This window comes from Plectropomus leopardus, chromosome 2 (assembly GCF_008729295.1).
Source record: "Plectropomus leopardus isolate mb chromosome 2, YSFRI_Pleo_2.0, whole genome shotgun sequence".
NCBI lineage: Eukaryota > Metazoa > Chordata > Actinopteri > Perciformes > Serranidae > Plectropomus > Plectropomus leopardus.
Genome location: NC_056464.1, coordinates 2,692,188 through 2,712,901, shown reverse-complemented (window position 1 = coordinate 2,712,901; position 20,714 = coordinate 2,692,188). Strand labels below are relative to the sequence as shown.

General features: G+C 37.7%; 1 protein-coding gene across 1 annotated transcript in view; it reads right to left on the bottom strand.

Annotated features, from left to right (window-relative positions):
• aldh1l1 (aldehyde dehydrogenase 1 family, member L1) overlaps positions 1 to 20,714 on the bottom strand; it is a 29,150-nt gene that overhangs the window by 2,002 nt on the left and 6,434 nt on the right. Inside the window, 19 exon segments of the mRNA XM_042498361.1 lie at positions 1,770 to 1,969; positions 4,090 to 4,195; positions 4,291 to 4,456; positions 5,881 to 5,979; positions 6,065 to 6,164; positions 6,250 to 6,343; positions 6,478 to 6,565; positions 8,420 to 8,525; positions 9,502 to 9,572; positions 9,896 to 10,046; positions 12,468 to 12,595; positions 14,248 to 14,367; positions 14,476 to 14,623; positions 15,507 to 15,598; positions 15,693 to 15,818; positions 16,556 to 16,693; positions 17,185 to 17,274; positions 19,504 to 19,529; positions 19,532 to 19,604. Coding sequence (XP_042354295.1) covers positions 1,770 to 1,969; positions 4,090 to 4,195; positions 4,291 to 4,456; positions 5,881 to 5,979; positions 6,065 to 6,164; positions 6,250 to 6,343; positions 6,478 to 6,565; positions 8,420 to 8,525; positions 9,502 to 9,572; positions 9,896 to 10,046; positions 12,468 to 12,595; positions 14,248 to 14,367; positions 14,476 to 14,623; positions 15,507 to 15,598; positions 15,693 to 15,818; positions 16,556 to 16,693; positions 17,185 to 17,274; positions 19,504 to 19,529; positions 19,532 to 19,604 — 2,122 coding nt within the window.

Sequence of the window (20,714 nt, the reverse complement as noted above, 5' to 3'; positions counted from 1 at the left end):
TGCGTCATGCCTCCACTATTAATATAGGCATGGGACTCTTATCAGCACCTACAGTATTTGCACGTAACATCACGTTATTATAGAGTGCATTTAGTAATTTTATGTCTGTCACTATTATTAAATGATATACTATTGTTACTATTATTGCTGTTGCATCTATCCCCCTCTCTCCCTCCCTCCTTCCCTCTCTCTTTCTCTTTCCTCTTTCTCTTTCCTCTTTGTCATTACTGTAATTTAATTGTTATTAACGACATCTACTGCACTGCTGTCCGTCCTGGAAGAGGGATCCCTCCTCAGTCGCTCTTCCTGAGGTTTCTACCATTTTTTCCCCCCGTTACAGGTTTTTTTTGGGGTGGTTTTTCCTTAGATGATGTGAGGGCAGAAGGATGTCGTATGCTGTTAATCCCTCTGAGGCAAACTGTGTTTTGTGATAATGGGCTTTATAAATAAAATTGAATTGAATTGAATAGTATGTTGTTGAAAATGTCATACTATAGTATGTCGTTCAAAATGGCATAAAAACGTCATACTATGATTTTTGGACAACAAACTATATATACTAGGATGTTTTCTATGATTTTTGGATGTTATACTATACTATGATGTTTCTATGATATTTTTATTTCATATATACTCTATATCTTTTATATATACTATAATATACTGTGACATTTTCTATAATATTTTGACAACATACAATACTATGATGTTTTTTTCTTTTTTTTTAAGTAATACTGTATTCTGATGTTTTTTTAAAAGATTTTTGGACAACACTCTATACTATCCAAAATAACATAAAAACATCATACATCATACTAGTATATCATCCAAAATAGCGCAAAAAGGTCAAACTCTAGTTTGCCTTTAAAAAATGTCATGAAAATGTCATACTACTATACTAAGCTGCAAAAATAGCGTAAAAAGTCATTGTGCAGTATGTCATCCGAAACTACATCAAAATGTCATACTATACTATGTCGTCCAAAATGGCAAAAAAAGGTCATAATATAGTATCTCAAATACAAATCCAAAAAAGCCTGCAAAAACAAAGATATACTAATATGTTGTCCAAAAAAGCATAAAAAAGTCATCATATAGTATGTCATCCAAAATTACATAAATGCGCCATTATATAGTTTGCCGCCCATAACGGCAAAAAAACGTCATGTTATAGTATAACGTCCAAAATGAGATAAAAATATCATACTATTGTGCTATATCATATCATACTACTATACTAATGTTGTCCAATGTAGCATAAAACCAACATACCATAGTATGTTGTGCACGTTGGTACAAGAACCAAGTATGTCCTCCAAAATGGCAAAAAATGTCATAGTATGTCGTCCAATGTGGCATGAAACAATCACAGTATAGTATGTCGTCCAAAATAGCATAAAAAAGTCATACTATAATTTTTCGTCCAAAAAAACCCCATCATACGATAGTATGTCTTTCAAGATGGTATAAAATGTCATACTGTAGTAATATGTCCACAATAGTATAAAAATGTTATAGTATTGTATGGCATCCAAAATGGGAAAAAACACATCATATTACCGTATGTCTTCCATGATTGTATACAGAAAAACAAATAAACGAAATTCTCCGCTCGTTTTTTAGTTTGAATGAATAATTGAATGAACGGATGATACACAGACCAACATGAGACCCTGGCTGTGATGTTTCTTTATTTCCTTTACTTTAATTGCAAAGATAGCTCTATTTAAATACATGAATAAAAGAAGCACAGCAGCAGTGTTTCTTACCAAGATCTTTGCCGAAGCCAGACTGTTTGAAGCCTCCGAAAGGCGATGCCACGTCAGTCTTGTTGTAGGTGTTGACAAAAACTGTGCCGGCGTTGAGCTTCTCGCTGACGTACAGAGCTTTGCTGATGTCACGGGTGAAAACACCAGACGCCAGGCCGTACTCTGTGGCGTTGGCCCGTCTCAGGACATCGTCCACCTCACTGAGGCAGAGACACAGAGAGGACAGGGACACAGAGAGGACAGGGAGACAGAGGAGACAAGGCAGGATGCAGAAACAGCAGATAAGAAAAAAAGAGATATGAGTTAACAGCAAAGTAAAAGATCTTCATATCATTTATTATTTCTCTTCAGACATTACTCCACACTACAGAAACACTACAGTTTCCCCATTCTTTCATTTGAAAAGCAGCTTGCATAGACTTTGGATCCAAATAAAATGGTTTCATTCTTTAATACCGAGTCCTGCTGCCTGTGCTGTGTTGGTATGTAGCCTGTCTTAGATTCCAACAGTTTGATAAAATGTTTATAGAGACTGCCCCGTTAATACAAGAGTAAACTGTAAATGGACTGTACTTGTATAGCGCTTTTCTAGTCTTTTCGACTACTCAAAGCACTTTCACAGGATGTCACATTCACACAAACATTCACACAGTAGTGGCAGAGGCGTCTCTCTTGTGTGCTCAGTGAGCCGCAGAGCAATACACATATAGACCGCACTGAAAATGATGATAGGGAAAGGATCAACAAATGAAGCAGAAATCTTGGTAACACTTTTTATGAAGCCCATATCTGTAATGCATTACAATGCCTCTATATTGCTGTATAATCATAGTTATGAGCAATGCTTTATAAAAAAAATCATAACTCATTATGATGCCAATGTCTACAATGAATTATGAACATACTTATAATGTGTTATAGTGTGTATATAGTTAAAAGCATTTTTAAATGTGCCTATATGTGTATATCAATGCAACTCATGTATGTTGGACTTTCTTATGTCACAAATCAGATGGCCAAGAATGCCATATCTGTGGTTTCTTACTCACCAGTACTCCCATTCAATCACTATGAGGTGTTTTTTTAAACAGCTTTGTGGTGTGATTCCCTCTGTGGGAAATGTTACAAAGCATTGTGAATATTTATAAATGCCTTTAATTATGTACACTGTAACACATTATAAGTATGTTCATAATTCATTATAGATATTGGCAGTATAATGAGCTATGATTATTTTTATAAAGCATTAGAAATAACCATGAGTGCTTATAACTATGATTATACAGCACTATAGAGGTATTATTAAGTATGTTTAAGTGTTATAATGCATTATAGACATGGACCTTCATAGAAAAAGCAATTTTCATTAGATAAAGATACTTATGCATTTTGGAAATTAATTCATCCATATCTTTTTAAAATAAATTTAGAAACAAACATACAAATACTTATTGTGTTCACATTAATGTTGCTGTAACGCTTCTGCAGGGTTACCTGCTAATGTGAGTTCTGTATTTCCACATTTATAAGCACAAATTCCACTCATTTATGAAGTTGTGCAACTCCTGCATTGTCGACAACACGGTCCTGCAAATATTTCAAAATAAAATGCCTCGTGTCAACAACTAATGCCATTGCATCACAAAGAAGTTGTCAAGGGGCTTTTATTTTGAAATGAAAGCAGGGATGTTTGAGTAAAACAGACAGCTTTGTATTTCCTCATCTCTGTGATGGGTTAAGACTTAAACTGAAGTAAAAAATGGCTTAGAGTCAATATAATCATTCAGTTATTTCTGCAGTCTATTGCTGCTTCTGCGTGCAACGTGAATCTGGCTTAAAGTTGTGCTGCAAACATGCTGCTGACGCATGACGTAGCACGCGTCGAAAAAAATAGAAATGAATGGATTGGCCCCATGGATCTGACTAATTATCCGATACCAGATCCAGCTATTTTGTCAGAATCTGGACCGATATCTGATCTTAAAATCATATCGGTGCATCCGTGGTGGCTACTAAATTCAATTTAAGTCATTTTTAGTTACTTTATAGGCCTACCTGCGAGGTCTGTGGATATGTAGCACCTAAATTTGAGTGTGAAAAAAATACGTTATCCCACTTATATCTTATTCATAGTGACGCTGAGCAGACTCGGCATGTTTGTGTCCATGTATGCAGTAATTATTCAATCAGGGAAATCCCTCACTCCATCGCTGTCATGCCACTGTGTAACAGCCTCTGGTGTAGTATTGTTGAAACGATACCTTTAAAATAAAGCCTCCCTGCCGACAGATGGAACCTTAAGACTTGTGCGAGTCCTTACCCGCCCTTGAACTTGGAAATGATCATGACTGGGCCGAATGACTCCTCTATAGCGATGTACATGTGGTCCTGCACATCAGTGAACACTGTGGGCTCAAAGAAAAATCCTGGGTGCAGAAAAAAATAACGAGGCAGGACATTAGACCCACATAAGTAAAAAGAAAAAAAAATGGAGGAAGTGAATGTGCAAACGCTGCCTCACCTGGCCGCTGCACCTGTTTGCCTCCACACACCAGAGTGGCCCCCTCCTTGACGCCAGTCTCACAGTACTCCACCAGTTTGTCCAGATGAGCTTTGTGGTTCTGAGGGCCGTGGTCTGTGGAGCGGTCCAGAGGATCACCGATTTTCATCTTCTTCACCTCCTCAACCTGAGAGAAAAAGACAATAATGAGACAACAGAGCAACAGAGACACACACTGAGGGCTCAGTGTGTAGAGACTTGTTCGTCTTTATATCTCTCAGTCCCTCATGTCAGTATGTGAGTGAAGAGTTCTCAATGAACTGAAGCACTGATCTGAATTCCACTTCAATCTTGTGTCTCACTTCTAAGATACAGTAATGCTGTCTCTATAAATCACCTCTAAACAACTTTTTTTTTTACATTTGTGAGGTCTTCAGACAAAGCTTTGGATGTCTGTTGTCATATTTTATGACATCATCACCTAAAAAAACCTCCTCAAACAATTTAAATTAAGAGCGATCCATCAGATTAAATGAATTTGCTTTCTTTGTTAAATCAACTTTCTTTCATAAATCAGAGTATTTTATGGGTCTGCTGGTGCTTCATTAATGCAACTGTGTGCCTCCTTTTCTGTGCAGTAAGCAAAGGAGCAAATATGTTAGTGACCGCGGTGAAAATTGTTTTTGAAAGGCTAAACACCAACAAATACGCACTAAAGCAGAATATGTCAAGAGACATGTTGTGAATTTTGGAAGTGATGACCAGCATCGTTGTTGACTTTATGACTGGAGCAGAGTTATATGTTATCAGAAATGTCTTCATACCACAAGTGAGAAAGAACCTACTGAGCCACCTCTGGAATCTAATTCAATAAAAAGTATAAATATAATTAATCTTTATCTGCAACTGTTCAGAATTACTGGCTGTGAACTGAATAACTGATAACAAATATGTGGCACTTTAGTGTAAACCTGTCTATTTAGCATTTAGAAATAGTTTGTTTATAACACAGGGTGAGGGTGTAAACTTCTATGATAACATAAATAATAATAGTAATAATAATAATACATAGTAATGTAAGATGTAAATGAAGGTTTGGAAAATATATACAATATGGAAATCCGGGGAATTTAAACCTTCAGTGTAAACCACGTTTTATGTTGTGAATTTTGGAAGTGATGACCACTCTTAAAGTCAACAACGATGCTGGTCATCACTTCCAAAATTCACAACATGTCTCTTGACATATTCTGCTTTAGTGCGTATTTGTTGGTGTTTAGCCTTTCCAAAACAATTTTCACCGCGGTCACTAACATATATAATATAATATTATAGATACTGTAGATAGATTTATGAATAATTCTTTTAGTGAATAATTTAAAAAAAAAAATCACACTTCTGTTTCTGAGCTTGAGAATAAACCTTAATGCTAGGCATTGTGGGACGGTTCTCCAAACTCATGGAAACCACCTCTGAGGATTTATTGTACTGGTACCAGGAACCAATTCAGTATTGAAATACCGCAATGACATCTGGATCACAAACAAATGTCTCTTCATGATTGGAGCAAAAGTCTGAGAAACAGCAGCAGTGTGAGATGAGGACACTTACCACTTTTTTCACAAACTGGTCATGAATGGTGTCCTCCACAAACAGTCTGCCGGCTGCGATGCAGTTCTCTCCCTTGTTGAAGAACACTGAGCTCATGCCCTGAAACACACAGATATCACAGAGGTTTATTTTCTGCAACTATCTCGACAAAATGACTAAAAACCTGCTTGCGTGATGAGCTCACCATGCGGATTGCCTTGTCCATGTCACAGTCACTGAAGATGATGAGCGGCGATTTCCCTCCCAGCTCCAGGGAGACTTTCTTCACGTTACTGACTGCACAGCTTCACATGGAGGACAACACAGACAGTCAGAGAGTGATGGCACATTTTCTTTAGACAGAGTTTGTGAGTGTGCTTTTCCTCTGACCTCTTCATGATGTGTTTTCCAATCTCAGTAGAGCCTGTGAAGCCCAGTTTACGGACGTCAGGATGGTCGGACAGACGCTGACCCACCAGAGCACCTGCAAGACGAGGATGAGGTTAACAACGTCTCACACAGCTGCATGATTTCACCACAGGCTCATTTTTCATGATCCAAAACAACAACCATCACTGCAAATCAGTGTCAGGTCAGGCTGAAAGTATGTGCTCTCACCTGATCCAGGCAGAATATTAACCACTCCTTTGGGAAGTCCCGCCCTCGCCGCCAACTCAGCGAACTTGATTGCTGTCAGTGGAGTCACCTGGACACACATGACTTGTTATTATCCACGCCATACAGAAACCCAGAGAGGCAAGTGACGAGAGATATTCTGGAGATCCATTTTCGAATTCTGATCTCCTTTTTTCCTGTGTTTATCACTTTGAAACCTGAGCAGATAAGTTTAGTTTATCTCAATAATATTAATATTTTACTTTTTTCTGTATTATAATTTTTTATATATAGTTATGAGGTTTTCTGGACATTTTCCATTTTCCATTTTATTTTTTCCTGTATTTCCTGTATTTTGCGGGACATTCCCTGTTAAGTTGCTCATTTTGTTTTTTTACTATGTTTTTTAAATAAATAAAACCAATTTTCTCAGAAAAAAAGCAACAGAGGAAATGAACCCAAAATTATCAAGAAATTTGTAAAAAGTACAGACGAAACTACCTAAAATTGCTTTAAAAAGAAAAGAAAAGAAAAAAGAAAAATAAATAAATAGATAAATAAAGGAAAAAGTGCTTAAATAAATAATTAATATTTATCAAATAATAAATAATTTAAATATATTATAAATTAGAACATAATTTAAATATGTAATTATGATACCATAAATATAGTTTTTCCCTGGCTTTTTCCTCCAGCTTTTAACAAAATATATTTTTCTAAATCTACTATTTTCTTGCAATTTGTGGTACATTTATTACCAAATTGCTCGTTGCCTTTTTGACAATGTTTTTGAAAGAAATCACATCAATTTGCTTGGGGTTTCAGTAGTTTAAATACCTGTGAAAAGCATCTGAAAGCAGCACAAGAAAAGTAATATCTCTTCAGGTTTCAAAGGGTTAAAACTCACTTGGAAGAAAACAGGAATGATTTTAGTCTTATATAGTGAAAAGATAGAGATTCGCACACCAGGAAGCTCCCATTAAAGGATTTTATTCTGCGAAATAAGTGACGTTTTGAGCACTGACGCTCTTCCTCAGACGTTTTCTAATGAGTCGCCATTTTAAATATATGTAAACAATCATGTGACTAAAAGACAGCTGAGGTCATTCAATCTTGAGTGAAGTAATAAATACAAAAATATATAAACATAGTGAAAATACATACAATGATAGTGTATAAAAACAGGTATCTTCAAAGACGTATACATATGTCTCTGTATAACACAAGTGTGTGTATACATTAGAACATACACAGATATATGCAAAAAATTATATATAACAATTTTTATGAAGATTCAATAGTTGCATTGTGTCTAACACACAAGGATAGCACACTAGTAAAAAACATGTGCGCATATCGTGTGTATGTACACAAAACAACAATAACTTGCAACTCATAACAGGATCTCTATCTTTTCACGTTTTGCTTTACCTTGGATCCAGCACCCACTATGGGATGTGCGTGTTTTATTTTTGAATCTTTTTTTTTAGTCTTATATAGAACAGGGCGCAGTGGTGCACTTCAGCCTCCTGTGGCTGAAATGAGTATAACAACAACAAGCACTTGATCGCTCTAGAAATGAAACACAGAATGTTTTTTCCTCACTTGTGTCTCAGGATCTCTGTACGCTTGTGCTCCACTCAGGATTAATTATAATAACTGACTCCAACTTTTCTTCTTATCTCCATCATCAGGTCAAAAGACATTCCCATCAGCCTTAGCTGGACCATGTGTGTAGGGCTAATTATCAAATGTTAACATGCTAAATGCTGCACTAAGATGGTGCACATGGTAAACTTTACACCTGTTTAACATCAGCATGTTAGCATTCAGCTCAAAGCACTGCTGCGCCTGCACACAGCTGCTAGCATGCTGCAGACTCTCAAACACAGACACAGACGCAGACACTGAGTCTCTGAGGCTGACTGCGGGTGTGGAGACTGACCTGAGCAGGTTTGAGGACCACTGTGTTTCCAGCTGCCAGGCAGGCTGCCGTCTTCCAGGCCAGCATCATCAGAGGGTAGTTCCAGGGGATCACGATGGCACACACTCTGACAGGAGGGAAAGAGAAGATTGTCACATGCCGAGGACACCGGTGCCTGTTTGGATCTGTGATGTTTTCATTTGTGTAATAAGGAGAGGCATCTGGATGACTGAAGACTCAACATTTTAGGTGCTAAATGGACTTTTCACTGCTAATCACTTTAAGAGCTATAATCACAAATAACGTGCAATGGAACCATTTTCTATCCACTCAACGCCTCTGTGTGTGTGTGTGTGTGTGTGTGTGTGTGTGTGTGTGTGTGTGTGTTTGTGTGTGTGTGTGTGTGTGCGCGCGCACATTAGATAATCAGGGTTCCTGCAGTTTAAGCCGTAAATATTACTCTGCTTAAACTGCAGGAACCCTGATTATCTAATGCACACACAGACACTGCTGGCTTTTACGGTGCCACTCGGATTTCAGTTTAAGACCAAATTTCTAATAACCAAAAATGTATTTTGCCTAAATGTTTATTGTAACATTAAACATGATTCTTATTTTTTGGTCCGGTGAAAAAGTTAGATTATCTACGTCAAATGTTGAAAAAGTAGAGAACATGGAAAATAAAAATACTAAATAATCATAAACTTCTCTATTTGGTTTACCCACAGAGGGAGGAAATATCTGGCATTTCTAGTCAGTTTTCTAAGTGATTCTATGTTTCTCACTCTGCATGTGAGATTCAACAACTCAGTCTGCCACCATGACAAGTTTAAGAAGATGGATTTCTTAAACTATTTCACAAAAAATAAGATGTTTCCAATTATTTTGAGATTTTACAATGTAACGTCAGGAAGAATGATTCATCAGATCCTGCTTCAATTGTCTGAGCATTTTAAGACTTTGGGGATTAATTTAAGTCTTACCAATTAATACCAATTAAGGTCTTATTTTTAGATAAATTAGATCAATGTCTTTAAATTCTTTTGAAGGATCCGCAGGAACCCTGATAATACAGACATGACAGTCTGAATCCGCTCTCTCACCCGATTGGCTCCTTCTTGGTGAAGGTGAGGTTGCGGTTGGGCCTGGCCTGGTTGATGGGAATGGTGCTGCCCTGTGAAAAGACCACATCATTTATTTACATGGATTTATCCAAATTCTATGACTGATTAGGCACACACTTGGTATACATATATAAACAATCACCAACATACAGAGATGTAAAAAAAAAACCAAAAAAAAAAACATGCAAAATAAAGTTCCATTGTGATTGACTACAAAAAGATGCAGGAAAATATGTAAATATGACTTAAATTAATTTGTTTGGAGTTATAATTAATGAGGGGGGTGAAGTTTAGCTCAAATAAAGTTTCAGATAAGTTTGATTTCATTTCCTAAGTAGAACCAGCCTCCTGGTGTTAAAACCAGCAGTCTAACCTGGATCTTATCGCACCAGCCGGCAAAGTAGCGGAAGGTCTGGATAGACATGCCCACGTGTGTCTTCAGGGCCAGAGTGTACACAGCTCCGGAGTCGATAGCTTCGATGGTGGCCAGCTCCTCCTGGTGCTCCTCCATCAGGTCAGCCAGCCTGTGGGAGGGAGGAGGAGGAGGAGGAGGAGATGTAACGTGGCTGACATCATGGATCAGAGTGTTTTATTTGACCAGAAGCAGAGAATGAGCACAACACACAGCTGATTATGGTGACGCAGGGCAGCTGGCTGCTTTGTTGGACTGGTATCCAGCCTCGTCTATGCTCCTAACTCCTATTAACTTGAAACTATAACAACTATAGTTAGAAATAATTTTATTTTCCCAAAGCCAGACCCCTGTGAAGCCCTGCTCACTGGCCTCGTCATGACATCAACTCGTAAACTTCAGCTCGTACAACATGCAGCAGCCAGAGTTTTCACAAAACAAGAGGAAGAGAACATATTACTCCCATACTCAAAGACTGCACAGCAGAGGGAAATGCACTTTCATTTATATATGATCATTTGCAGGAACATGGAAAAGTGAATATGGAGAGTATTAAGAGGGAATGGGAAAATACAGAGGGAGGGAAATAGCAGAGGACATTTGGGACAAGGGCCTAAAATATGTGAATAGATGTTCCCTTAATTCTAGACACTGTTTGATCCAGTTTAAAATTTTACACAGATTACATTATTATCATTATTATTATTATTATCAAGATGTGTAACCAGCTAATTCTATGGTGACACTAAACTTAAACCAGCCAACCTTTGAGTTTTAGTAACAGGTCATATAATTAGAGTGATAACACGTTGCAGCATTAGCTGATAAACGTCTGTATCATGCAGTCTGCAGTGCAACATGCACCAGTGTGGTCATGTGATAGAGCATGTGATGTGAAGATGCAAGTGTGTGGCCAGCAAAGAAAACACTACAGGGGTGTATTCTAGAAAGGAGGTTCAACATACTCCGAGTCGAACTCTGAGTTGATTTACTCTGAGAGGGGAAACTCTGAGTATTCAGTTCCAGAACAGCTGATCTGAATTAGTTCAATCAACTCTGAGTATGTTCACCCTGAGTACAGCGTGCTCGACCTCAATAAAAAGCCATCATCAATGGAGCCCCGATACCTCGTTTTCACCATGGCAACCGCTGAGAAACAGAAACCAAACTACTTTACTCCATCAGAAGTAGAGGTCCTCATGCTGCCTATGGTGATTAAGAGCACATATTTAGGAAGAAAAGCGTTTCAGCAGCTAAGGAAAGAAAAGCATCATGGGAGAAAATTGCTGCCCATGTCATTTGTGTCAATGTGTAAATTTGAATGCACGTGTCCATCGACTAAACATTAACCGTACTCCATTAAGATCGTAACATATAGGTGAAAAAGTGATGGATTGAATAAATTCTGATTTTCATTCAGGTTCAGTCCCACAGGGAAAAATGCTCTTTGAAGCAGCTGAAAATGAAATATAAAAACATCACTCATAAAGGTAAGACATTTATCACTCAGCCATGATTGTAGGCCGACCTCACTTTGGTTTTATTCATTTGAAGTTAAACAAAGTAAATATTCATTCAGTGGCTATTTAAACATGTAGTCATTTAAACCCCCAACAGAATGCTGTTTTAACACATATATGTCCGCTCGCCTAATATCATGCGGAGTGAATTAATATTTGATATCAATATGAAGCACACGTCATGAACACAATATTAACTTTCTTTATGGGACTGAAAATTACTATGATGATTGTGTATTAGATTGTGGTGCATATGTGGGGATGGTATTTTTATTTAGCTAACTGATATTTGATCATTGATTTTGATTGATTTTTCTTTTATTTTATGTCGGTATGTTAGCCTGTTGGATGCTTTTTAAATTCAATTCATTATTGGAGTTTTGTTTTATTTTATTATTTTGAATATTTTCATTTTAGATTTCCTTCAAAATTTTATTCTTTTTTACCCCTGGGAATCATTGATTGGTGTACTAAAATGCAGTGATGTGTATATGAAAATTCAATGAAATACTAATTTTAAGATTGTAGCACGATGCACAGAATTTGTTCTGATGTGAACGCTTGTCCGTGGTGTAAGATTGGATATGTATGGCCGCATAATGTTATTAACATAAATGATTGATTGCAATTAAAAAACAGTGCCGCTCTAACAGACATTCATCGGGGAATGACAGCACATCCAATCAAGATCTGCAGGCACTGCGTAATAATTCTTTGATATCGATCAGATTGCAAAAATGCAGACCATCAGTATCTGACAGCTTGCTTCAGGTGGGAGGAGACAGGTAGAAACTCGGTGTTTCTTATAGAAAATCTGCCAGCGAACAGGTTATGTTCACAGAGTCAGTTACCATGGTGATTGACTCAGAGTTTGACTTAGCTTTCTTTCTGGAACAGATAACACAGAGTTTCCCTCATCTCAGGGTTAAATTACTCAGAGTTTACACATAACCTGCTTCCTGGAATACCCCCCAGGTGTCTTTGAGCTGCAGAGTGGAGCTGAGTGCACTGACCTGTAGAGGAGTCGGCCTCTGTCTCTGGGGTTCATCTTGCCCCACTCTCCCTCTTCAAAGGCCTCCTTAGCAGCAGCCACTGCCCTGTCCACATCACTGACCTGAGCCAGAGACACCTCACAGATGGCCTGCAGGACAGAAAATCATGAGAGTTACAGCTATAGACTTGAAATGTTTTTTTTGTTTTTTTTTTTAAATATGAATGTGAATGCTAGGTGATGGAGACTTCTGTCCTTTTCAGCTAAAGTCAGACTGTAATACCTGCATTATGTCAGTTATTTCCACCTGATACTGTGCATGGCTGACAGGCATGCTAATGAGCCATGATATCTAATAATATAGCACATTTTAATACCTGTAACTCAGCAACCTATTGACAGCTGCAGAAATTTAAAAAGATAACATTTACTGAAAGAGAGATTTCTGTGAGTATCTGTACAGCACATTACAGCATGTCAGTTCAAAGTCATTTTAAGCTACTGTACGTTCACTCTGCAGGCCCAAATGGCCCAAGTTTTCCCCCCTTTGTGACCCAGATGTTATCATTTGACAGTGTGAATGGCACATATCACATGGAATCTGATCTTTTCAAATCAGATTTGGGCCACTTTCACATGTGGTTGTATATCAGATACAGATCAGATTTTTTTGGAATGCAACCTCAGCCTGAACAGCCATGTAACCTGCATCGGAATCCAATGCGACTTTAACGTCACTCTAGATCAACATCCTACTTAAAATGAAGAAAACTCTGTCTGTCAGTCTGTCAGCATCCTATTTTTCCTCGATGGGTCACCTAATCAATCTAAAATTGCACGTGGCCATTGAGAATGGCCATAGGTAGAGACCATAGGCTGTATATAAAGATGGACAACATGACAGTCCCCTCAAAGTGGGGCTATTCAATCTAGATCGCCCCCTGGTGTCTGACTGCAGTATAAGTCCTAAGGCCCACCCCTCCATGTTAGTGAATGGTCATAGGCTGACCTAAAAACGCAAAGTATACACCAAATAAACATTTCCCAAAGATGGTTTTTCCCAAAGACAGTTTATTTAGAGTTTAGAGTTATTAAATTATTAATTAAAGAGAGCGTTTCCGTCATGGTTGACAGCTGTGACAGCCAATCCGTGCATTTGCATTCAATGGAGCTGCTCACGGTTGGTCAGACGGGTGTTTAGGCAGGAACTATCCCACCACAGATATCACTACTGCGCAGATGCAGGCTCTCAATGACATCACCCTTGGAAGATGGCAACGCTCATACCTCTGATATTTATACTCACTTCGGCATAGCAGGGGGTAGGTGGGGACGTTTTGTCCATCTTTATATAATGTCTATATAGAAACTGACTAAGCCCTTTGTTTCATTCACCCACTGCTTGTGCCCGTTTAGTATAAAAAACTTCATAAATAAACATTGACTTGCTTCTTCCTCTGCCCGTGGAGTCACTGCATGAAATAACTAAAAAACTGAACTGTAAACGGTCACATCAGTGGGCTCCATGTTTATTACGGACTTCTTCTCCTTGTTTACACAGCGAGCTGCGTGTGACGTCTTCGTTCTTCTGGGCGTGCAGGCGACATCAGAGCTGTGACCAGTTCACATTGGTCATCTGTTATTGGCCACATTTTAAAAAGGATAATGTAAACAGCTACTTAAAAAAAATCTGATCTAAAAAACAATCTGAATTGAGCACTCCAGCTTGCAGTGTGAACACAGTGTTTATGTCAGCAGTGTGTCTTTTTGTCTTCACTCTCAGTGCATATTTGGGTGGTTACCATGCCATCAGTGGGGTTGATGGTCTTGTAGGTCTTTCCCCCTTCTGCATCGACAAACTCTCCATTGATGAACAGCTGATGAGGCATCTTGATGGTCATGTTGTTGGTGTTCCTCTCCACCTGAGGAGTTCAACAGTGTACACATAACAGACAGTGTGTTGTCTTTCCCGAGCCTGTGTCAGTATCAGTAACAGACAGAAGCACCAGCACTGCTCTCATCTCACTTACATAGTCGACCACCAGTTCCTCCTCATCGTCCTCCCCTCGCAGCTTCCTGACGCACATCTGGATGAAATCCTGGAACGTGCAGTTCATGTACACGTCCTCGTTCTGCAGCTGGCAGCTGCTGGCCCGCAGCTTCACCTCCTCCACCAGCCTGAGGACAGAAACACGAGAGGAGGGAATCAGAAGACAAAGAAGACAGAAAGTGGATTCATTGGCATTTCTTAGTATAATGACCTGGAATTTAACTTGTGAAGCCTTTATTGCTTCATTACATTGAAATATTTAAAGCTAATTTAGGTTAAAAATAATTTTTAAAAAAAGTTAAAAGTCAGAATTTCCCAGCTTTTCATTCTTGGCTGAAAGATTTAATGTCCTTATTTTTAGAGAAAATCATTGTGGCTGTTTGCAGTGTTTGGTGTTTTCATAATGACATAAAACTGGATAGTCTCAAATGTATGTATAAAGGTTAATACAAGTTTAGTTAAAAAATAAATAAAAACTCTGATATTCTCTCACCTTAAAAAGGTGTGTGATTTGTTAACTTTTTTTGGAAACTTACTTCTTAAGTCTCATAATTTCTTTGTTTGTTTTTTTAAACCTGGACCCTCTACCCCGGCTTTGTATTTTCTTTTTCTTTTTTTTCAATGACCCAAAATGTCTTTGTAGTATTACAGTAGTATTGTAAGTGCTCATGTTTTTCAAACAAATTGCTTACAAACACTGTTTAGGCAAAATAAATTGTGCTTACAGAGCAGCTTGTAGACTGTGGTTCAGCTAAATGCTAACATCAACATGATCACTGTCTTAGTTCAGCATGTTAGCATGCCAATATGTTCCATTTTAGCAGATTGCAAAAAAATTGAGACATAAGTCTTTTGCATCCATAAAAAGTCTTAAATCTTTAACCTAAACCTGTGAAAAACTAAAGTGTTTTATTTCAGTCTGGAGCAAAGTGGAGGACCAACTGACTTTTGTTACAGCTGGACTCTATCTAGGAGATAATGCAGGAGATAAATTTATCCGTCTTTTATTACCTGACTACGTCCATGGAAGCAGCACCAGACTTGAAGAAATCAGTGGAGTCTTCAATCTGGCTGACATTAGTCAGAATACTCTGCCACACTGCCTGTGAGGAGACACAAGATTTTTTTTTTAGAAGCAGCAAGCTCTCGTTTGATTTGTTTCAGCTTCCCCAGAGTTAGCAGGAGAGGAGTGCGTACCCTCATCTGCTCAGCGAAGGCTTTCTCTTCCTCTGTGAGCTCCACAGCAGCACTGCTCCCGGAGCTGAAGTACTGAGCTGCAGCAATCATCCTCCCATCCTCAAACTGAAGATTCTTCACCAGCAGCTGCATACAGAGAGCATCACATCATCACTACGAATTAATTATAAGAGCACTTTCACCTAAAAAATACGCATTAAAATCATTAGATTAACAGTGGTTAAGTCTAAGTTTGTGCCTCCACAGAAGGAAAAATGTGTCAAATAGACAAACATATGAAGTCATCTGATGGGAATTTTGGAGTAAATTGAAATATTTTTTGAACAGACTTCAGGGTGCCTACAATTGTACAGTTTTGCTGGTGTCCTCACAAAGCACTTTCAGAGTCACGGCACGTCACGCTCAGAGCAACATTAAACATAGAACATAAAATATCAAAAAGGAGAACATAAAACAAAAAAACACAGAAAGTAGAATGAACATATAAAAGTATGTATGAATTAAACAATTAACAATACATATGCAATACTGCACAATACACTATATTGCACAGTGAGATTTGCATCCTTCTGGTAGTTTTAGATTTTTTATATTTTGAGCAAAAGCAAACAATCCTTTCTGGGTTTTCTCTGGTCATAGAGCACCAATTTCTTTTTGAGTCATTCTATTGCAGAGATGGCCTAGTTTTGTGTGTGAGGACCCTCTTAAAATTTGTGGAGTACTTCTTTAAACATAACCAACAAAAGCTACAAGCACCAGCCAAGGTATTATAGTTACCAAAAAAATTAAAATGGGTGTGACAGAAATTACAATGGGGGCACAGAATTGAGTGAATTACCTGTTTATTATCTTTGTTGACTTACCGTTTTGTTGTCGTTGCCAAACAGCACCAGGCCAGCCTTGGTGACTATCCCGGGCCGGCTGGCTGCAGGGATCTCTAGGGGCTGGCCGTTAGCTGAGGTGCCATTATCCACCAGAGAGGAGCCGTAGAAAGTCACTTTCTGCAGGAGGAGACACCAAGCAGCACAACGCTGGTGAGCTTACAATGTCTGATAAAACTCAGCACAAGTTAATGTCATACTTGAATACGTTTCTTCTTAAACCACGTTTAAGAAAAATGACAATAAATCTACATTGCACCTTGCGTGTTTGACTGCACCCAAAACCCACTTTTTTTTTACCCAACTCAGTTACAGTCAGTCTCTGCAGCACACTTGATTACTCATTTAATTTTGGAAGTATTTCTCTGTATAGTTCCTATTGATAGTAAGGATTAAAACTTAAAACTCAGCTAATCAGTTTCAGTTTACATCTGAGTTACGGTGTCCTGCCCATTTAAAACAAGGGAGAAAAACAGAAATACAGCGTAAAACACGCTAAACTGTTGAAACTTTAACTTCTAACCACAGGCAGTCATATCAGATTTTAAGATTTACCTATGTATCAACAGACAATATGATTTCTAACAGAGAGATTCACAGCGTGGTGTTACCTGTCCGTCCACCTCGGCCCAGGCTCCGGGCACTTTGTCGTTTCCTCGGATCCAGTTGTGCAGAGCCTCGGCAGACTGGTTCCAGTCAATCTGAAAGAGTCAAGTCAAGTCAAGTCAGTTTTATTTATAGAGTCCATTATCACAAAACATGGTTTGCCTCAGAGGGCTTTACAGTGTACGACATCCCTCTGCCCTTAGACCCTCACATCACCCAAGGAAAAACTCCCCAAAAAGAACCCCTGTAACGGAAAAAAAAAGAAGAAACCTCAGGAAGAGCGGTAGAGGATGATGAGGGATCCCTCTTCCAGGACGGACAGACGAGCAATAGATGTCGTAAATAACAAATGAAATACAATCATGGCAAAAAAGGAAAGAGAAAGAGAGAGGGGAGGAGAGGAGGAGAGAGGCACAGCAATAATAGAAACAGATGCATGTCATATTACAATAATGGTAGGTGGAGGAAGATGTTTGATTCACCTCTTCATGCAGTTTCATTGTAACTTGACTTGACTCTGAACCACATACACTGAGTCTATTTACATTTTGACGTTAGATACTCAGTTGCTAATCCTACTTATCAGGCAGACAGTTAGCATAGCTTAGCATAGGGGAATATGCCTCCAAAAAACAGGATACAATGTATGGTTTACCACAGGCTTCTATACTCGCTCCTACTGTTCTCATTGTACATGTTACCACTTGGTGAAATAGACAACATAAAGTCAATTTCGACGATACCCAGTTATACGTTTCCGTGAAGCCAGATGACTCTCACTGCCTTGAACTACTTTCCAGCTGTTTGACCAGTGTCATAAGATTGATGAGCGAAAACTATTTTAAGTTAAATGAAGACAAAACAAACATTATTTTGATTGGATCTAATGTGAAAAGAAACATCTAAAGTTGTCTAGGTCATCAAGTCAAGCCAGTGGTGAAAAGTCTGGGGGTTACTATAAACTCAGACTTCAGCTTTGAAAACCACATCGTACAAAATTCAGCAGTAAGAAGAGAACATACTCCTATACTCACCTCTCTTCACTGGGTGCCTGTATCATACAGGATTGATTTTTAAGTACTCCTAATGGTTTTTAAAGCTCTCAACGATATGTCACTTATACATAGCAGACTGTCTATCATGTTACACCGCTAATAATGCTCTTCGATCATAAGACTCTGGACTACTAATAGTCCCAAAAACCAACAAAAAAAAAAAAAAACAAAAGTGGCAGAAGCAGCTTTTAGTGCCTATGCTACAAAACTATGGAACAAAATTCCACTACATATTCGACAGTCAGTATATATTCAAGAAAAGGCTCAAAACATATTTTTTGCCTTCCCTTAGATCGTAAACCTTATAAGACCGGTTTACCCATTTACGCCATAGCTCTTTTCAGTTGTAAGGTGTTGTTAACTCATTGGTAATTTTTTGATTTTTTAATGTTTTATTATCATTATTATTATTATTATTAATATGAATTTTTATGTGTGTGTTTATTATTCTTATTTTGTTTTTGTTAGTTTATGCCTTCATGTATCTCTTTTATCTCTGTGAAGCACTTTGAGCTGCATTCCATGTATAAAAGGTGCTATATAAATAAAATGTTTTTTACTATTATATTAATCTTTCTATGTTTCTCTCGCAAAAACAAGAGAGAAGAAAAATGACCTTAAGAAAGCATGAAAAAAAAATTCTGTTACATAATACTGTATATATCAATATAAGAATAATAAATATAGTTTTAGGAACTTTGTTTTGTTCTCTTGTTTTCAAAAGAAATCAAACTAATTTTCTCAGATTCCACAGGTTTAAATACTAGTGAAAGGCACCGTGAGGACCCCCTGAACGCAGAACAACAAAACTGATATTGAACCAGGTTCTAAAGGGTTAATATCTGGCAACCACGCATTGTACATTAGAGTGTGGATTGCTTTTTAAATTAATATCTAGGACTACAGCAACAATTCCAATTCCAATTCTCGTTTGCAGTCACTGATTTGTTATTTTCTCTCTGTAATGGCGAAAGTTATATTTTTCTACAGCCTGAGACAATGAGTTCAAATTGCTTGTTTTCTTTGAACAACAGTCCAAAATACAAAGATATTTTATTACTGTTGTACATGACAATGAAAAGCGACCCCCCCACACCTTCAAACACAAATACCAGTAACCCCCCCTCTATAAATTGCTCCACAAACAGTCTCAGCTTTAATGTGTTTTACCATCATTTTAGTTTTCATCTCCAATTCGAGGTATTATGTGTTATTTTTTTACATTAGACAACTTTTTCTGTAAAGTTGAGCAAAGTAATGTGTTGTTACCTTAGCATTGTCTTTCTTCTGATGCACTCATATGTGGCCCCCTCCTGCGGCTGGGTGATCCTCGGGGCCGTCCCCTGGGCGATCAACCTCACTGCATCCACCTGGAAATACAACAAGTCACTCAAGTCACCGAGGCCAAACATCAGAGCTACCTTTATGGACGTTGCTATCACTCCAGGTGTAATAGCCTAAAATGTTTGTATCACGATGATCGTGATCAAAATTATCACGATAATCGATGTTGAATAAGGTAGAAAGTTTTCAAAAAGGACTGATACAAACACTAAAATAATTTCATGAAATTCATATTAAACACAACCATAAGTAGCAGCACATACACTTTTTGTACAAACATCAAAATAAAAACAGTTATGTAGCATATACATGTAGTAATATGGATTTATTTATTTTCACTTTATTTCATTATATTATTATATTTTTAAAATTATTCCTATTATAATTTTTGTAGTCTTTTTTCTCTTGATTTTGTTTTTGTAAATGCTTGTGTATTTTATTTTTATTATTATTACTATTATTCTATTAAGTAATTTTATTTATTTTTTTTTTTATTATTATATTATTTATATTTATATGTATGAGTCATGCGATTTATTGACCATAGGTGACACTGTTGAATGTGAAAAATGTTCAAGAAAATATTAATGCGAAAAAAAAAAAACAAAAAATGTAAAACACAACAACATGAAAACCACAGTGAATGTACAACCTTTCAGCGTTGCTGTGTCTGTAGGAGATTGTCAGCTCATTACAGTCTGACAGTCAGTGTCTGAAATTAACCTTTTGACTCACTGGCTTATTTGGCTGGTAGAAAGAAATCTACCTGCCAAGCATATTTTTTTCCAGCCAAAATAATAAATGGCCTTTTTTGTTTCACATATACATTTGTTTCAGTAAATTTAATTGAGATAATAATTTTTTATGTTCAGTGCAAACTTAGAGAAGACGCCAGAGCAAAATCTGAAGTACAAGTATTAAGTATATTGAACAGCTCATCACCCAGCCTCTGTGTGTAAATGGGTTCCCTCTGATTAGCTGTGATGCTGTGTATCCATCTGGGGCTTCTATTGTGAAAGAGAAGAATGGAAGAAGTGGAGCTATTGCGCTGTCGCTGTCACTGTTTCTATGTATATATGGAAATTTCTTCCCTCCTAGATATTCCACAATCAGCTGTAAGTGGTATTTTTGCAAAG